At 40.5% G+C, this 19,788-nt stretch overlaps 2 protein-coding genes across 2 annotated transcripts in view; both read right to left on the minus strand.

The window, feature by feature from the left end:
• LOC138978202 (vigilin-like) overlaps positions 1–19,020 on the minus strand; it is a 41,480-nt gene extending 22,460 nt beyond the window's left edge. Inside the window, exons 1-15 of the mRNA XM_070350866.1 lie at positions 18,955–19,020; positions 18,792–18,868; positions 14,447–14,679; positions 12,394–12,618; positions 10,007–10,213; positions 9,238–9,453; positions 8,563–8,769; positions 8,074–8,181; positions 7,151–7,334; positions 6,257–6,396; positions 5,478–5,696; positions 3,593–3,679; positions 3,129–3,260; positions 2,170–2,388; positions 716–802 (exon numbers count right to left, since the gene is read on the minus strand). Coding sequence (XP_070206967.1) covers positions 716–802; positions 2,170–2,388; positions 3,129–3,260; positions 3,593–3,679; positions 5,478–5,696; positions 6,257–6,396; positions 7,151–7,334; positions 8,074–8,181; positions 8,563–8,769; positions 9,238–9,453; positions 10,007–10,213; positions 12,394–12,618; positions 14,447–14,632 — 2,217 coding nt within the window. The 5' untranslated portion in view covers positions 14,633–14,679; positions 18,792–18,868; positions 18,955–19,020. The remainder of the gene's footprint in view (positions 1–715; positions 803–2,169; positions 2,389–3,128; positions 3,261–3,592; positions 3,680–5,477; positions 5,697–6,256; positions 6,397–7,150; positions 7,335–8,073; positions 8,182–8,562; positions 8,770–9,237; positions 9,454–10,006; positions 10,214–12,393; positions 12,619–14,446; positions 14,680–18,791; positions 18,869–18,954) is intronic.
• The window catches only part of LOC138978212 (uncharacterized), a 448,901-nt gene that overhangs the window by 408,219 nt on the left and 20,894 nt on the right, over positions 1–19,788 (minus strand). The gene's annotated exons all lie outside the window — the stretch shown is intronic.

The following is a 19,788-nucleotide window of genomic DNA, read 5'->3' on the forward strand; positions in this document are numbered from 1 at the left end:
AAGATATACTGTACATGCAAAGAAATACACTATTTTATCCCTCTCACCTGAGTTAAAACTATCATTTTTCACTTGCAGTTTTTTTCTTCTTTTGCAGAAATCCATGAAATCGCGGAGATTTGGTTTGCCCGAGCAAAGCTTCCCCAAACAACAGTGTTATGCAAAACTACGCAAGAAGTACCATAATCCATCGCTGTGATTTCTTGAAAAAGTGAAAATAAACACAAACTAAAACCTACCAGAAGATGAAAATATATAAAATCAGAAACTCTCAAACACCTACCCCCTTGAATTTTCCACAAACAATGAAAAAAATGGAAAATTATTTGAAACCCTCAAAAGGCAACATTTTAGTACGCCCCCCCTCCATGTGGGTTTCGATGCAGGAATTGAAACCAACGCCAGTGACAACACTGCTAGCGCTCAAGCCTGCATGTGCAACCCTACTTCTGTTGGGTTACTTCATGAGATTGTTCCAAACTACATCACTTATTGCCATTGCCAGTCTTCTTCTTCTTCGGCGTTCCAGGATTTTTGGCCTCAGGTCAGACTTCAAGTTTTGTAGCTTGAATAAAGCTAGTGGTCAGGATCAGGGAGTCTTTGGTGCCCCAGAGTTGCTCCTGCAGTGTGGCACCTTGCCAGTTAGAGTGATGATATTCTTCTACATCATTTATTGCTATTGCCATTGAGAGCGGTGATATTCTTCAAGACTCACCTTCCTGATGTTGGAGCCTCCGCGTCCAATGAGAAACTTGTGATACTGGGGCTTGGCTCGAATCTCTGCCGTGAAGCTGGAATCTTTCTGTAACACACATACAAATCCACAGTCACAAACATTGAAAATACACTTAACACACCTGCAGCCAATCAGTCGTGCCACTTCTGATAGCATTGGCCTTTTTTTCCCACTACTAATCAAGGAAAAATACTGCAGTATTTATTGTAAGGTTAGGCCTTAGTTTGTCTGGTCGCCAGGACCTTGTGACTGATTATTCAAGTTCTGTACTGTGCAAGAAATAAGCCTGTACAACACCCAGACTCCCACAGAAACCATCTTAGCACACCAACAACTCACACAAAGTCATACAGCGAACAATTCATAATTGGACCACCCCCCCCCCCAAAATAAATTTTAAAAAAAGAGCTAAAATTACTCCAAATAACAAGGGGAAACAGGTCTGGGTCTTTTTTCAAGACCTGATTTTCTCAGATTGAGCACGGTATTAAATGGGGAGGGGGGGGAGGGTGTGTGTGTGTGTGTGTGCCCCCCCCCCCCCCAATTTATTATAACAAGAAGGGCAAAAAGCCCATACACTCACATGCTTGACCTTGACCTTTACATGACCTTGACCTTCAGGGTCAAGGTCAAATAACTAAACATAGCAATGACATCATACACTAAGAACTGCTTTACACATTTTCCTACCAAAATACATGTGACCTTGACCCAAGGTCAAGGTCATCCAAGGTCATGCAACACAAAGCTGTTAATTCAAGACATAGGAAGTACAATGGTGCTTATTGGCTCTTTCTACCATGAGATATGGTCAATTTTAGTGGTTCACTACCTTATTTTGGTCACATTTCATAAGGGTCAAAGTGACCTTGACCTTGATCATATGTGACCAAATGTGTCTCATGATGAAAGCATAACATGTGCCCCACATAATTTTTAAGTTTGAAACAGTTATCTTCCATAGTTCAGGGTCAAGGTCACTTCAAAATATGTATACAATCCAACTTTGAAGAGCTCCTGTGACCTTGACCTTGAAGCAAGGTAAACCAAACTGGTATCAAAAGATGGGGCTTACTTTGCCCTATATATCATATATAGGTGAGGTATTCAATCTCAAAAACTTCAGAGAAAATGGGAAAAATGTGAAAAATAGCTGTTTTTTAGACAACATTTATGGCCCCTGCGACCATGACCTTGAAGCAAGGTCAAGATGCTATGTATGTTTTTTGGGGCCTTATCATACACCATCTTGCCAAATTTGGTACTGATAGACTGAATAGTGTCCAAGAAATATCCAACGTTAAAGTTTTCCGGACGGATGTTCAGACGGGGGGGACGGACGGACGGACGACTCGGGTGAGTACATACTCACTTTTGCTTCGCATGTGAGTCAAAAACACCACCCCAAACAAACCACTTGACAGGATCCTTACCTTCTCATTGACAAGATCCAGCAGCTGCTTCTTGGCGCTCTCCACATCGTCTTTAGGTCCTCGGATGGTGACCTTGTCACTGGTCTGACCTTCCGGGGGGAAGCGGATGATGACACCTCCGCACTCTTCCATGATGGCGCGGATCAGACGACCTTTGGCACCGATGATGGAGTTATGCAGACGATAGGGAATCTCCACTATCGCCTCTTTCACGTTTGCCTGGAGGGAATAACAAATCAAGATTTATATGGGCTTTATATGGAATGTATGTAGAAACTGAATGCCTAGCATTCAAACACCCAAAGAAGTCAGGGTAAAGATTTGACAATGTTAACAAACACAAGAGATCTTTCCTCAGCAAGACAAAGAAAGTAAAATCCCAGTGTCAAAATATTCTCCTTCAGGACAACATTTTAATGACAGAAAATGTTGACACTGAAATTGTGCTGTCTTTGTGTGTAAAGAGTTCTTGTTTTTAACACTGTCTCGCCAACTATCATTTAGTTTTGTGTTCTTTTCTATTTTAAAGATCTGGCATATTTTTTTTCTTCCTAAAACCCTTCCTGTTCCCCTATTCTGAAAGATGTGTGTAACGTCTGGCTGAAGTTATTTAACCCTGTCAATCCACCTGGAAGAAGAAGCACGCTTATTTTCTTGCCTTGATAAAGTACAAAGTGGAACTTCCTGCATTTGATCTATCAATAGATATCGAACCCAAAGGAGAAGAAGAAGATCAATAAAACAAAATCTTCCATCATTTGAGTGTCTGTTAGTGGGCAAAAAACACCCCATTTGTAAAAATACAAATTTCTTCTCTCCTTCGAACACAATAATTTTCCTGTTCTTAAAACGAAATTCATAACCTTCTCCAAATGCAGTAATCCTGAATTTCTTATGAGCAATCTTGACAGACCAAGACCACTTCTACAAATTAGAGGAAAAAGCTTGTTGCAACTAACCAGTTCTTTCTGGATGTCCTCGATTTTCTGCTTGGCCAGTTCCACGTCAGCTTTCTTGCCTGTGATGGTGATCACATCCGACTCGGCGTGCTCTCCAGGAAGATCGATGCGAGTGTTGGTTTCATCGCGAATCTGAAAAAATAAAGCAACAAGAAAATAGAAATCTTAAACAAATAAACTGCTCACATTTAAAAAGTTGAGAAACAAAAACGAGGAAAGTTTATGGAACGGTTTCTTTACCGACAAAATGAAACATTCACAACAAGATACACAGTAGACAAATAATAATGATAAACGATCACTGTGACTTAACCGTGGATGTTGCTTCTTCTCAAATGACGGAAGCATAGTTAAAGACCATAACTGCAAGCTTCATGAAGGCTCACAACCACTTACAGAAATAAAAAACAAAAACGCACCACACAGATGACGCTAATGATCAAACAAAACCAAACAGTTCCCACCTTCCTGATGTTGGCGCCTCCTTTACCGATGATGTTCTTGTGGAAATCCTTGAAGATGCGGACCTGGGCTTGTTGGTTGCTTTCCAGCTGTAATCACCACAAGCATCTCAATAAGTCCCTGATTTCCATAAAACTACAAATCATTTCATTTCACTATGGTCCTCTCATCATTTTCACACTTTTATTTCTTACTCTTAGGTGGACAAGCTTTGCACAGCCATTTTAGAGATAGAGAATTGTAGAAGGAAGAGAAAACGCTAACACACACACACAAAAAACACAAAAAAACCAACAACAGTATGTTGTTTCTATTTGTGCTTGAAATTGACAAAATAATGCCACAAAAATGTCACTGAAATGCACCGACACAGTTATCAAGTATTCAACTCAGAACAGAACCAAATTCAATTTTGCTTATAGCACTGATGCCCAACCATTACACTGATTTCCATGATCAGGAAACAGATTCTTCTGCAACACTCTTGCAGAATAAAACCCAATCTACTCATAGCCACAGCATACTGCATAAACTAGAACACAGACATCAATCTGTTAACCTAATCTTGACAATCAGGACACAAAATGATGCCAACAACAATGTCGCAGCAAATAATAATCTATGTGCACATCCATACAAAACACAAAGAAAATAAATCGCATCCAAACACGTCAACCCAATCTACTCATAGCCACAGCATACTGCATAAACTAGAACACAGACATCAATCTATTAACCTAATCTTGACAATCAGGACACAAAATGATGCCAACAACAATGTCGCAGCAAATAATAATCTATGTGCACATCCATACAAAACAGAAAGAAAATAAATCGCATCCATACAACACGTCAACAACAACAAAAGTCGCGTAAGGCGAAATTACTACATTTAGTCAAGCTGTGGAACTCACAGAATGAAACTGAACGCACTGCATTTTTTCACAATGACCGTAGTCCGCCGCTTGTGCAAAACGGAGAGAAACTGATGAGCCTGTTTAGCGAGGTAGTGGTTGCGCTGCGCTTCACAGCACGCTTTACTGTACCTCTCTTCATTTTAACTTTCTGAGCGTGTTTTTAATCCAACCATATCATATCTATATGTTTTTGGAATCAGGAACCGACAAGGAATAAGATGAAATTGTTTATAAATCGATTTCGGAAATTTAATTTTGATCATAATTTTTTAATTTTAATTTTCAGAGCTTGATTTTAATCCAAATATAACATATTTATGTTTTTGGAATCAGGAAATGATGTAGAATAAGATGAACGTAAACTTGGATCGTTTTATATAAAACAAATTTATTACAATTTTCAGATTTTTAATGACCAAAGTCATTAATTAATTTTTTAGCCACCAAGCTGAAATGCAATACCGAAGTCCGGCCTTCTGCAAAGATTGCTTTAGAAAAAATTTCAATCAATTTGATTGAAAAATGAGGGTGTGACAGTGCCGCCTCAACTTTTACAAAAAGCCGGATATGACATCATGAAAGACATTTATCCCAAAAATGAAAAAAACCGTCTGCGGATATCATACCCAGGAACTCTCATGAAAAATTTCATAAAGATCGGTCCAGTAGTTTACTCTGAATCGCTCTACACACACACACGCACAGACACACCACGACCCTCATCTCGATTCCCCCTCTATGTTAAAACATTTAGTCCAAACTTGACTAAATGTAAAAAGAAGTCACATCCATACAACACGGCAAAATAAACGAAGAACATCCATACAACACAGCAAAAAAAACCAAAAAAACTATTCATACAACCCGGAAAAAAAAGAAGAAAAAAAGACATCCATACAACACGACCAAAAAACAAGTCAACAACACACACATATTGATACAACACGACAAGAACGACAATGCCTCTGACCATTTCTTTGTGCACGGTCTGCATGTGTTTGAAGCACTTGTCCACGTCCTGTTTGGGGCCGCGCAGGGTGACCACGTCGCTCTTCTTGCCCTGGTCAGGGAATGTGATTTGCACCTGGTTGAACTTGTCCCGCACCTCGCGAATCCCTTCGCCGCGGGCCCCGATGATTGTACCGTGGAATCGTTGATCAATGATAATATCGCGAGACTTCTCGTTTTCCTGAAAAGAAGAGATAGTGGTTTTCATTGTAAATGCACTGGTTCTTTTTTTTTTTTTTTTGCACAACTACCATGCCATTGCCAAACACACTTCATCATTCCATGGTTGAGAAGACCACTCACAACTACTCAAGCAAAATGAGACGTCAAACAAAACCAAGTTCCAGGGGGGAAAAAACAACCTTCAGCAACAGAAATAATACATATCCACCTGCACAGTACTGATAGCTAAACAAACTCATCCACAAAAATGTACAGTGTATAATCTGTCATATTAGCAATTTTCAGCAGCAGAAGATGCCAACATGGGTAATAGTATTACTATTACACAGTAATTGCAATATCCCCAGTCCATTATTTTGAGAGTCACCTCTGTCTATCATGAAACATATATGACAGTTTGATGTCAAAAGTAACAGTTATTTCAATTCTGTAGCAGAATCAGCAGAACATGACTATCAAATAAAGCGCTAAACCACCAACTACATGAGAACAAAGCAGGTGGGTGGGGTGAAGGTGGGTGAGGTACACAAGTCACAACAGCGCCACAACAAAACTTACCATCCGTTGTGACATTTCCAACAGCTCCTGTTTGGCCTTGATCACCCCTGCGGGTTCGCCCTCAATGCGGATGACGTTGCTGTTCTCCCCGTCAGACGGGATTCGCACCGACACGCCGGTCTCGTTCTTGATGCGCGTGACTGCAAACAATATCCCTCATGTAAAAAACGGCTGCCTATTTATATGAAGCTATGTAAAAAGCTAGAAATGTAACAACGTATACAACTAATCTGGACCAACACAGCTTTCATTGGTTGCATTATGTCAACCATCACAGAAAAATGTCAATTGTTTTCATAAAAGGAGAAAAAAAAGTCCAGGTCAGATCAGACCTAGGAAATATATCCAGCACTGAATATATGTGCAAATATATGGCATTAGCTTACTTCTAATAACAATTGCTCAAACTCCTTTTTGACACAATGCCAACAACTCAAATCACAAAGTATCTCTTCCAATTTCAGTGAAGCAAACATAACTTGGATGCACACTAGTTGTACTCTTTTCCCTTCATATGAGAACAGATCCAAACCTGCAAACCCTGTTTTGCACTTGGGAGTATTCTCAAACAAACTTTATTTTCAGAAAAATGAGCGTACTCCATACAGCATTTGAACATCCATGCTTCCCATGCGTCTGTCGCACCGTTAATTAAGTTTACTAATACATTTAAATCAAATGGTTCTTTCGATGTTTACTGACGAAAACTGTGATCATGTGTATAAATATTGGATCGGCTTCGGGATGCGCTTGTGAAGAAAAGTAGTCTAGGAATTTTTAATCGTCGTATTTTCCTCAACTGATCGTATTCTAACAATCCTGCGTACAAAATACGGCGAAATCGTATGGGTTCCCAGGTCTGCAGATCACAAACATGTCAAACTGCAAGCTCACTGTTGACTCCGCCTTTGCCGATGATGTGCTTGTGGAACTTCTGGTCAATCTGGATCTCGGCAAAGTCCATGCGCTTCTTGAGGTCGGCGATGATCTCTTCAAGTGCCCGCTTGGCCGCTGCGACCTCCTCTGGGGGGCCCTCCACTGTGATCTTGTCCTGACCCTCCGTGAACTCTATGTGCACCTGGGATGATGAGCACAAAGTAATGTTTTAAACACACTCTTACTCTTCTTTCCTGTTCAAATAACCAAAGGGAAGTAAGCGCTCTAAATGCATGGGACATGTGTAATGGAGTAAGCGAGAGTTGTGCGGAACCAGTCTCCTGGCACTCGAGAGAATAACAAGCATTGATATTTTTATTATTTCTTCATTCTTGTATTTGGGCATAATCAAATGTGGATAAACACAACCTTTTGTCACAGTCTCACACATGCTTGGTATTTGTCATGTTCTGGGCTAGTCCGATTCATTCCTGTGGATGTGGGAGAATACTTTGCCTGGCTTGTGTAATGTTGCACTGTTTTTCATTTTATACCACATTGAAAAATTCAATTGGCTAAATGTGGATGGAAAGCAGAAATAAATCAATGGTTGCGGTTACTATTTGATCGATTTCCAATCTAACACTAACTATTCACAGTATGTATGTTATCTGAACAGCAAATAAATTCCACAATAATCCATAGCTGCATATTTTTCCTCGGACAACATAAGCCTGTGTAGCACCTTAACACGGCACGATTACTCTGCAGTAAAATGTATGTACTCAGAAGACGGGAGAACTTCTACAAAATCCATTTGAAATCTATGCAAAAACAAATCACAATCAGAATGCACAAAACAAAAGCAGAAATATGTGGCAAGGCTAGAATACCAGTCTGATGCAGCAAAAGCTGTCATTCCAAAATGTGCCATGACTCACCTTGGGGTGTTCCTCAGTGATCTTGCGGATGCTAGCGCCCTTCTTGCCGATGATGAAGCGATGGAGCCAGGACGGTGCCGTCACGTCAGATGTTGCCACGCTGTTGGCCTGAAAACAATGACACAGTCATGTGTAAGTCAACCAGTTGGCCTGAAAAAATGACATGGGACTGTATTCAATCTTTCCTTTTGATTTGTGAAAGTACTTTCTATTAATTAATAAATTTAAGTATTTCTTTTTTCAAATATTCATCGCATTAGCCCATCCCAGTTGTTATTTACAGCATTTCTTATGAAAATTGCTTTGCACGCATTCTTATCTTTTAATACCTTTCCCTTTAAGCAAACACGAGCAGCAAATCCTCTGGCTTGTGTCATTCTCCAACTGCGTGGGGCACGTAATATAAGCGTTCACTTGAGTTAGTGTCCCTATTGTTTCTTGTTTTATTATTCACCATGTTTAATCAAACCAAAAGCTGTGGCTACTCACCTTGGAGTACACCATGGTAAGGGCAGGTCCCAGCTTGTCCTGTTCGCCGCGCAGTGTGATGGTCTCCGAGAGCGAGTCGAGCGATGGAACTTCCACAGCCACACCTGTCTCCTGCAGGATCTCTTGGATACCGTTGCCACGGGGACCGATCACGTAACGGTGCTGCGACTTCTTCACCTCCACCGACACCGTCTGGCTCGAGCGTTTCTGGACAAAGTAAGGAGGACTTCTCAAAATACCGCACAGACAGGTGAAAGTCCAAGTTCAGGAAGTCTGCTTCTTCTTGGTTTAAAACTTATCTTGCTAAGATTAATTCTGAAAACTGATTGTAGTGAGATTCAAGTCTTCAGTCGTTAAGCCAGATGTTTTGTCAACTTATTTACAATAAAGTAGGAAGCTCCCACACACACAAAGATGGCTTAGTCACCAGTTTCTTCCGTTTTAGTAAACTACCTGCAAATTCTATCCGATATGATTACTGTCCTAAATCCATCAATCAAAACTATCATGTGCATTCCGGCAGGTAAAATCTTAATAAAATCCAATGTCTTTGTCAATAAAAACGACAAGTTTGAAGGTAATCGATGTCCATACAGAAGAACACTTCATTCCTACGACTTTCTGAATACTCAAGATTTTATCGTCTTTACAAAAATAAGAAAACTTGCTTCTCACCTTCTCCTCAAAAATGCTCATGATGACCTGCTTGCATTTCGCCACACCCTCCTTCTCGCCGGAGACGACAATTTCATCCTTCTCCACACTGGTGGGTGGTACATTGATGCGGGCGCCCGTCTCTTCGACAAGCTGCTTGATGTTCTGGTTGAACGGGCCGCAGACAAATGGATGGAATGCCTTCAACACCGGCAGTCGCTCAAATGCAAGCTTGGCCTGTAGAAATGAAAAGCAAAATGAGATGCATACAGTGCAAGCTTGGCCTGAAAAGATGAAATGTAAAATGTGATGCATACCAAAGTTATTTGTCCATCTCCCCCCAAAAGGAGGAGGATTTCAAGGCCTGCAAGATTTCATCCCAGGGTAGGCATAAGAAAGAATGGTAGACAAATGGTATATTGTGACAACCCATTGCACGGTTCAATCACAGCGTCTAATGCTGCCGTTACCAAGTCCATAAAACTAACAGCAAAAAGGATTGACCCGTGTTCAGACATACATATGATTCTGACATTACCATTTATACAGAAATGTACCGATTTTGACTTTATATCTAAATTTACCTTCTTTTTATTCAGCGTTCGACGGTTGTGCCCCTCATAATCTTAGGCCTGCTGATCGTATTAACTCGCAGGTAAAAATGTTTACCGATGTTTACTTTCTTTGTATCTACTTTTCAGTGCTAATATGAATGACAAAAACCGTTCAGCTGGGAGCTTTGAAATTGACAGAAAATCAAATATCTGGTGTTTGCAAATTCCGGTCTCACCTGTTCTTCCGAGATGCACTCCAGTTCGTGGCGGGCTTTTTCAATGCCCTCCTTGGTACCGGTAATCTTGATCAGTTCAGAGATGTCGTCAGCGCGGGGGACGGTGATCTTGGTGGCGGTGCACAGTTCCAGCTCCTGCAGTTTTTTGCCTGCCTTGCCCAGGATAAAGCGGTGATGTTCGCGGGGAATCTTCAGCTGGTCGGAAGCCTGCAAACATTGAATCAAAAACTTATTCACAATGCTGCGTCAAATTCAAGTTTACCGACTTTCAGAGCCCCTAGGTTTCAACTGCAGAGATGCAAGATGATAATATTTGAAATAAGGAAAAGCACCCTGGCGACTGGGTAGCTCTGACTTTTTCAAGTTTTCCTCTATGATTTTGACACACTAAATGGTTGAAAAAACGGGAAGACCTTTAGCAAATCAGTTCTTACATCTGGAACTCCTATATTAGGATGGGAATGTTCCCCCTTGCAAATGTTTTTACACTTACTCTAGAGAATTTTCCGCAATCAGCTTACCTTAACACACACTGATATGTTTGACAATCAATTCAAAGTTAAAATTTGGTACATTTTTACAACAGCACACCGGAGTCTAGCTATACAGCTATGCACACCCAGACTTCAACTGTACATTCAACTCTGGAAGTAATCACCTTACCTAACAAGAAGAGCAAACGCTCGATCGAGTCACTTTCGCAGTTCTGAATATTATATGAGGCATCAGATGGACAGGAAGAAATTGCTATTCACAACACAATACAGATGTAAATAATTTGATGTAAAGAATAATCCTATAAAGTTTGAATCAAATCCGATGAATAGTTTCAGAGATATGATATTTCAATTTTTTTCCTTCAAGACATACCTGTGACCTTGAAAAAGGTCAAAGGTCACCAAAGCAGACGTCAAAGTGTAGAGGTCACTGGGAGCAGACCTGTTTACCCCTAAAACATTGCATGTGTATTTTCTGGGAGCAAAATGAGGCAAATGTGTAGTTTTGTAATTGAATGTGTAGAATTTCTCGTCGACCTATAACAACAACAAGAACAATGATTGCTACTTTTTACCACATGTATTGATTGACTGACGGAAAAATGGGAATTGCAGACAGTGCAATGAGCATGATGTTTTCCTTTCCGCGAAGACAAGGCATGGGTAGTCCTGATGATATTTTGGCAGAAAGACTTGGTTCGGCGCATTGCTCGTCTTTTTCTTTTTGGTCGGTGGCCTTTCGGAGTCATTTTCTTCACAGTTCTCATCTTCACTTTCGTGTGCTCTGCGTTCAGCCATTGTGTCGAAACGCCCGCATGGTTTGGCAGTAACGCTTTCAGTTGTGCCCGGCATTTGCTTGGAGAAGCCTATTCGGCATTAACAAGCTTCAACGCAACGCCCGTGGGCGCTTTACGCGCTGCACGCAGCAAACGACTGCTGGCCGAAAACATGGATTGGAAAATGGATCGGTCAAGGGAGATGAAGAAAATTACGGATTGTGATATGCGTAGCCGAAACAATACCGTTTGCGTGCAGGGACGGGGCGGTGTGAGAGCACAACGGGACAAGGAACAGGTGTAAAGACGAAAAGAAAAAAAAAGAAAAAAATTTTTTTTTTATTTTTTTTTTTTAAATACCGTTTGCGTAGAAAACAACAGACTTGCGTAGTTGCGTAGTATATTATTCAAATTCGTAGTTTACTACGCTCAATGTGTAGTGTAAACAGGTCTGCTGGGAGTCACGTTCACATAAAATTTGAGCCCGGTCACTTTTATAGTTTCCGAGAAAAGCCCAACGTTAAGTTGTGTGTTGCCGAACAGAAAAGGCTAGTTATCTCCCTTGTTTTTCTGATAACGTTCGTAAAAGGCTACAGATGTAAATACTTTGATGTAAAGAATAATCCTACAAAGTTTCAATCACATCCGATGAACTTTGTCAAAGATATAAAATGTCTAATTTTTCCTTTGACGCTGACCTGTGACCTTGAAAAAGGTCAAAGGTCAACGAAACCATCGTTAAAGTGTAGAGGTCATTGGAGGTCACGACTAAACAAAATATGAGCCGGATCGCTTTGATAGTTTCCGAGAAAAGTCCAACGTTAAGGTGGTGTCTACGGCCGGCCGGACGGACGGACGGCCGGACGGCCGGCCGGACAGACTAACACTGACCGATTACATAGTCACTTTTTCTCAAGTGACTCAAAAACTGAGATACAATGGACTAGTGCATCCAAAATATTTTGAAATTTATAATCAAATTTGTGCAAACTGATGCAAAACTAAGCATATTCATAAGTTTCCCATTTTAACATTTCTTGAAAATCCGCATATCCGCAGAAAAGTGGGAGCCCCGCATCAGCTTGCGACATTTTCATCCAACCAAAAAACCCACCTGAGTTTGCAGTTTGCTGACCACCTCGCGGCGGGCCTTCATGACGTTGTCCGAGCGGCCGTTGACGACGACGGTGAGACTCTGGTCACGGGCCAGACTGATCTCGATGGTGACGCCGTTACGCTGCATGATGTCCTTACATATCTTGGCCTGTTCGCTTTCGTCGCCAAACTTGTGTTCGTTCATGTCCTTGAAGCGCCGTTCCACCAGGGGGACCGTGAACACCTGACAAGATCATACACAAAATCAGTGCATGATACAGTGAAAACTGAAACCTTTGTTCCCAGACATTCTATTCTAAGATGTTCTCTCCATAATGTCTTAAGAACCGTTTCCTCTTTATAAGACTTATTTTTCTCAGACCGTAGGTCATAAAACAGAGGTTTCATTAAAGTGGTAACAAGGACTGGTAAACTCAAAAAGTGACCGACATTCACCCCGTCTCTTCCTTGATCCTGGTTACACCATGTTCTACTACAAATCTACCATAAATTATGTATTTAAACATTTCAACACCAACAACAGAAATCCAGTTCAGTGAGATAGCAGGCCGTTGGCATCTTCCCTTCCACAATCCACTCTCACTACAGAAGTGTCATTAAGGCAATGAGTGGCACTAGAATGACCAAAATGAAACATGGAAAATACATGGAGTAACTTAGTTTTCTGGGTAGTTATTGAAGTGACTTATATAAGGAAATGAAAAAATTGCGAAAACTAAAGGACATAGATTGCCGTCACTATGGAAACGGGCATACACAGCGCCATATTGGATTTCTAGGAAACGGTTTTACAGCAACATCATACATCAGAAATGCTTAATATTTGGCACAAAGATACACAAGCTTTTTTATCTACAATCATATAGAACGATATTTTGACAAAAAACTACAGTTGAATGTAACTTATTTTTTGAAATAAAGATGAATGAATATGCAGTTAGAAATTCATTAATCCTTATTACAAAAACTAATTTAAATTCAACTGTAGTCTTTAGTCAAAATATTGTTCTATATGATTGCAGATACAAGTCATGTGTATCCTTGTGCCAAATATCATGCATTTCCGATGTATGATGTTGCTGTAAAACCGTTTTCTATAAATCCAATATGGCGGCTGTTTCCATAGCAACGGCAGTCTGTGTCCATTAATATTTAAATTTGTTCCATTTATTTGTATAAGTTTCTTCAATAACTACCCAGAAAACTAGGTTATTCCATGTATTCTCCAAGTTTAATTTTACTGCCGCTCATTGCCTTAAACCTAAACACCAAATGAACTAACAAGAACTGGTAAATATTTAAAGGCACAGTAAGCCTCCCGTAAACCATCACAGAGCTCCCCGAGCGTCTAAATACAGTACAAGCATACTTCCATTTGAACGCTCACCGAACGGGAACATCCTGGCTGCTTTCTGTCGAGCGTGAGACATTTTCAAAGAATTTATTTTCGTAGACTTGTTCCGTTAACAACAACGGCGCCTCGTTTTTGCGCTAGACCTAACTTTTAAAATCTAAATAATAAATTGACAGCTTGTTATACAAACATTCTTTAATCATAAAAGAATTCGTTTTTCATCAAGACAAGATCAGAACAATTCGAAGTTGTGAAAGTTTAAAAAAAGAAAAGCCCGGAAGCAGGGTCACGCAAGGGTCGTAGCAGACGACGGCCGGTTTATCAGTGCAAATCGCCGTTCCTCTCAACAGTCAAAAGCCATCGCTAGAGTTCTTGTGAACCACAGCCGTTGTTTCGTGCATAAAAAAAACGTGCTATTGTAGATAAGCTCACGTCGAGTCGCATTCAAATGACTAACTATGACGACTGCATTGTGAAAAGGGAAAACTGGATCACACGGGTTCACGATGGCTCAGGGGTAAGATAAACCACGCAAAAATAAATTCTTTGAAAATTGTTCGCTCTTTACGGAGGGCACCTAGGATGTTCTCAATTGGTGAGTGTTTAAATGAAATGGTGTTTGTACTGTGTGTAAAAGCCTGACCGTATCTGTGATGGTTTACGGGAGGCTTACTCTGCCTTTAAAATGAGTAATTACCTGAGTGCATTTGGAGGTTCTAGCCTGGAATTTAGGCTGCCATGCTCCGGAGTTGAGGAGGGGTCGATCTGAACGAGCTTCGGTGGTCAGGGCGGGGAAAGCGGCGTCGTAGGTCGGGGGCTGCTCAGGGGTGTAAGCTTGCTCGTCTACGCTGGGCACTGTTTCTTCCTCCATGTTGGATGCCATGGTCACAAATCAGATGTCGGTAGACTGAGCCTTGTCGTACAGTACAGCTGGGGGAGAGAAAGGAAGCAGTTCTTGTAATGTGACAGGTTACCCAAGCAAAAGAAAGAACATGTATGTATAGGGCTGGGTATTTCATTTCTCATTTTTCATTACTTTATTGTCCCATCGCTGGGAAATTCGGGTCGCTTCCTCCCAGTGGAAAGCTAGCAGCAACGGAGTCGCGCTACCCAGGTGTCTGCGTGTTTAGGTGTATTCAGCCACCTGCACTTATGGCAGAATGACCAAGGTCTTTTACGTGCCATTGTGATGACACGGGGGTGGGACATGGCTTCCGTCTCTGGGTCTGCACATAAAGTTGACCCGTGTCCGTCCCGGCCCGAATTCGAACCTGCGACCTTTCGATCACAAGTCCAGTGCTCTACCAACTGGGCTACCGTGTGCAACAAAATGAAATAGTTGGACTTAGCAGACCTGCCACCCCTTGTGAAACCTCAAGTGTAGCAATTAACTTAAAAAAAATAAAAAAAAATTCATGAGCAAATCGTCGTCGTCCTGAAATGTTGGCATAAATCTATTCTTGACGATTTTGTGCTTTAGACTAAGTAAATCATTCTCCACGAGAAATGTTATCCAAAACACAATGGACAATTCATGATTTAACTCTTTTATACATTTAGTCAAGTTTTTACTAAATGTTTTTAACATAGAGGGGGAATCGAGACGAGGGTCGTGGTGTATGTGTGTCTGTGTGTGTGTGTGTGTGTCTGTCTGTGCATGTGTGTGTGTGTTGAGCGATTCAGACTAAACTACTGGACCGATCTTTATGAAATTTGACATGAGAGTTCCTGGGAATGATATCCCCAGCGTTTTTTCATTTTTTCGATAAATACCTTTGATGACGTCATATCCGGCTTTTTGTAAAAGTTGAGGCGGCACTGTCACACCCTCATTTTTCAATCAAATTGATTGAAATATTGGCAAAGCAATCTTCAACGAAGGCCGGACTTTGGTATTGCATTTCAGCTTGGTGGCTTAAAAACTAATGAGTTTGGTCATTAAAAATCCGAAACTTGAAATTAAAATTATTTTTTTATTAAACGATCCAAAAACAATTTCATCTTATTCTTCGTCATTTTCTGACTCCAAAAACATATACATATATGTTACATTTGAATTACAAACAAGCTCCCAAAATTAAAAATATGAAAATGATAATTAATTTTCCGAAATCGATTTAAAAACAATTTCATCTTATTCCTTGTCGGTCCCCCCCCCGATTCCAAAAACAGGATATGATATGTTTGGATTAAAAACAAACTCAGTAAGCTAAAAAGAATAGACAAACAGAAAAGCGTGTTATCCTGCTCAGCGCAACCACTACCGCACTATTCTGCATGGCTTGTCGATTTCACTGCCTTTGCTACGAGCGGTGGACTGACGAAACTACGAGTATGTGGTCTTGGTGAAAAAAGCAGTGCGTTCAGTTTCATTCTGTGAGTTCGACAGCTTGACTAAATGTTATTTCGCCTTACGCGACTTGTTTCTTCTTTCTATCCATACCACTTTACCAGGTACAAATATAAACGCTATTACATACATGATAAAAATAATCTGTTTTGGCCTTCTGCTAAATAGCTGTCTGAAATGAGTTAAGCTAAAATCCGTGACAACGTCGAATTGGTGTTCCCAGATGCATATTTCGCACAAGAATAAAAAATTTATTTCGAAAAAAAAGGGAACAAAGCGGCCAATACGGCAATAGAGAGTGTCTACAGTGCCAGTTTACAGTGTGGACAATGACTTATGACACAAATTCTAACTGCTACATCAGTACATGGTGTAAGAATCATAAATGAGTACCAGGACTCACAAGAAAGAGCAAACTGTTGCATGCTTGTGTTTATTTGTTTGAACGTAGCAATTCTAAGCTCGACGCAAAAGCGTAGCAATTTGTCATTTGTTTTATAACCTAGCAATTAGCAGCTCTAAATTAGTGACATAGCACTGCGACACGCAAATCTTGGATCTGCAACAGGCAAGTATTTTATGCTAAAGTCAAGTAGAAGACGAACCAAAAATGTCCCTCCACTGTAGATGTGTTTGCGCATTCTTGGGACAAGATACCTCAATAAGTTGATACTAATGATAGACCGAGTAGCAATCAATGGGACCTTTACTTTTAAGGGGTGTCCTATCACCTGAAGACATTCAACCCACAGCTGTCACTGTATATTGAAACAACAAAATTACAAATACTGTCTTGCGACAACCAATCAAGTTGGGGAAGTGCAGGCTGCCACATGTGATACAAACTTTTGACACACTGGATCGCATATATGTGTGCAAGTATGTTGTGCCCAGAGTACACAACAAACACTACATAGGTGAAAATAGTGCTGTAAGCTCCCAACACCAGGTCATAGCTGTTTCCAGGCATTCTATTTCTAAGTTGCAACTTGCCCATCAAACATTACTGAGCAGTCAAAACATGAGTATGTCTGCCATGGTTTTGAGACTGAAGTGTTGAGACTAAAGAGACGTGAGTTGTCAGCCCAGTGTACTAAGGAAGGAGATCGACAGTGCCAGAATGTGTCGGTGACGGACAGAAGCATATCAGTGTAGCTAACCCTTGTAAGCCCACTCCCCTCCTCCCAAACCATACCCTTTTAACTAAAACATTGTCTAGTCCAGATTTTTTGCCAATAACCCCTGAAATTAAACCCATATTTTGGACACTATCTGTTTTTTTCTGATTTTTGGTGGTTCCTTCTCCGAACAATCACAGAGTCTGCACAATCTTGCAAGTTCTGAGACAGATTATAATCGATAGGATAAATCAATTATCTCAATAAAAACATCACTTTGGCAATAAAAGCGCTAAGGCTGTGATCCTTCCTATCGTACTCGTAGGCATGCTTTCTTGATGTGGGTCAGCTACAGGAATGAGTCATTCCGAATTTTCCTCCTGGTAATACTAATAGGTTGTAATCATCAAACTGCCATGTAAAAATCTGGCCGTCAAGTATGCCCCAGAGAGTCTTGACTCTTAATGCAAAAAGAAACCATATGCACAGAGTTTGGCAGATTCAACTACATGTAGGCTGTATTATCTGCCATTCTAGAAACTGTCAAATTCCAACTATTTGTCAGCACCGAACACAGACTTCTTCACCAAAATCTGTCCTTTCAGACAACAAACTAAAACAACCGAAATGTGACTAAACACAAACGACTCATTAGATTAACTTAGCATATTGCACAACATTGTTGCACCCTTACCTAAACTTTGATACATATAAATGATATGTTTTCATTTACCATCTAATTTGTCATTGAGTTGATTGACATGAATAAAATAAATATTTAGTGTGAAACACCCCTGTCTGAATACTGTCATTTCAGTAAGTGACGCATAAATTGGCCTGCAAACTGACATCTTACATTTTACTACATAACCTACTATAAAATTCCAACAGGCCGCACAATGCAAATGCTGCAACACCAGCAGTTGTTTGCTTGAAGCTCAAAGGCATGCATTATTACCCATTATCACATCGATGATACATAAATTCACAGACAACCTATCGTACTTGTAGTGTACAAGCATAACGCACAACAAAACCCAACAGTTGACATTTAAAACCAAAACATGCATGTCATCTCAATCAATCAAACTTGCAAAAACACCCTAAGAAATTGAGGCTAAAAATGCCAACACTACAGCAATCTTCAGCATCTAGAGCATTCCTCATAACTGCCACAGTGCCAGGATAAGGTAATGTTCATTTGCAGTTTAGCAAAAGCTAATTGGGTACTGCTGTTAAAAATGGGAGGCCCGTGGTCTGTTTGGACCGTAACATGCGCTAGGCTAACTAATAAAATCTGAACCACTGGTCCGGTCACATTAGGTCAGTATAAGAAGGCGTGACGCATCGCCACAAACACATCGACACAGATTTTTATCAAATATTCCACACTCTTCGAAAGAAATGTGCCAATTTCAGTTTGTTATCCCAACATAAAGTGTGTTGTAACAAATATGTCCGTCGGAAACGTCAGCCGTATGGATTTACATGAAGAACAGTGAAATATTTCTGTCCACGTTGTCAGTTCCTCACAAGGAGGTCGACTTGATCCAGAGTCGCCGTAACATACTTACTTGTACTGCGTCCGCAGAAGTCCGTCCTAAGAGTTATAAAGTCGTTTCCGCAAGTCCAGTGTGGATGATTCAAGCGTCTGAAAAATAGAAAGCAAGTTTACACGTCGATCATTGCGTAAATTTGCTAAGTTTTACAGAAAACTGCTAGCTCAAAGCCACTTACCAACCATCCCGAGAAAAGAAAGCCAAGCTTCGTGGCTCCGAAGGTTGGGTCGATATTACTGCGCTGCGAGCGATGGATCCTTCTTGTTGATTGGATAGAATTTGTGGAGGTGGCCATTTTCTTGCTATATTGACCAATTGTTAACAGTGTTCTTTACAGAACCCCGAGAAAAGAAATCCATCACATTTTGCAAAACGTATTACAATGTACACTTTGCTAAAACAAACAGAACGAACCGAAATTCCTAACTAGTGAAAATATCAACACACACAAACTTACTTGCGTTTTTTTCCCCAACATACATGGCAATATTTTCGCCGATGCAAATCAGCTAGGTTCAAAGGTCTTTTGTTTTGACGTCACAGCCTTTTGCCACGAGGTAAACAAACACATGATATGCGAAACTGTTGATACGTAAAATATACAGCATTTGTTTTACTGCTTTTAATATGACACCAGTAAACGATCACCTCGCACCACAAGTACACAAGTTCCTTCCCTATTCTTTCCAGTGTTTGGTGGTCGACTGATTTACTCAGTCACTGAGTCGTTCATCGACAGCTCGATTAGACACCGCCCATTCTCTGTCTCTGAGTATGCCATCTACTTGGCCGAAGTGAGAGAAAATCAGAGGAAATGTAATTTTGCGTACTGCCGTTCCTGTGAATGTTTCGTTTTGTCTAAACAAGTCTCATTTCTATTATTTCTCATTCGCTTTAATTACTCTTTTCATTTTTTTAATTAAAGCTTATGTATTTGTGTTTTATATCTTGTTAGTTCACTTTGAAGATTGGAAGTCACGTCACAGAAAAGCCAAAAACGAAGGAAGCCTGA

The sequence above is a fragment of the Littorina saxatilis genome, linkage group LG10 (genome assembly GCF_037325665.1).
Source record: "Littorina saxatilis isolate snail1 linkage group LG10, US_GU_Lsax_2.0, whole genome shotgun sequence".
Lineage (NCBI taxonomy): Eukaryota > Metazoa > Mollusca > Gastropoda > Littorinimorpha > Littorinidae > Littorina > Littorina saxatilis.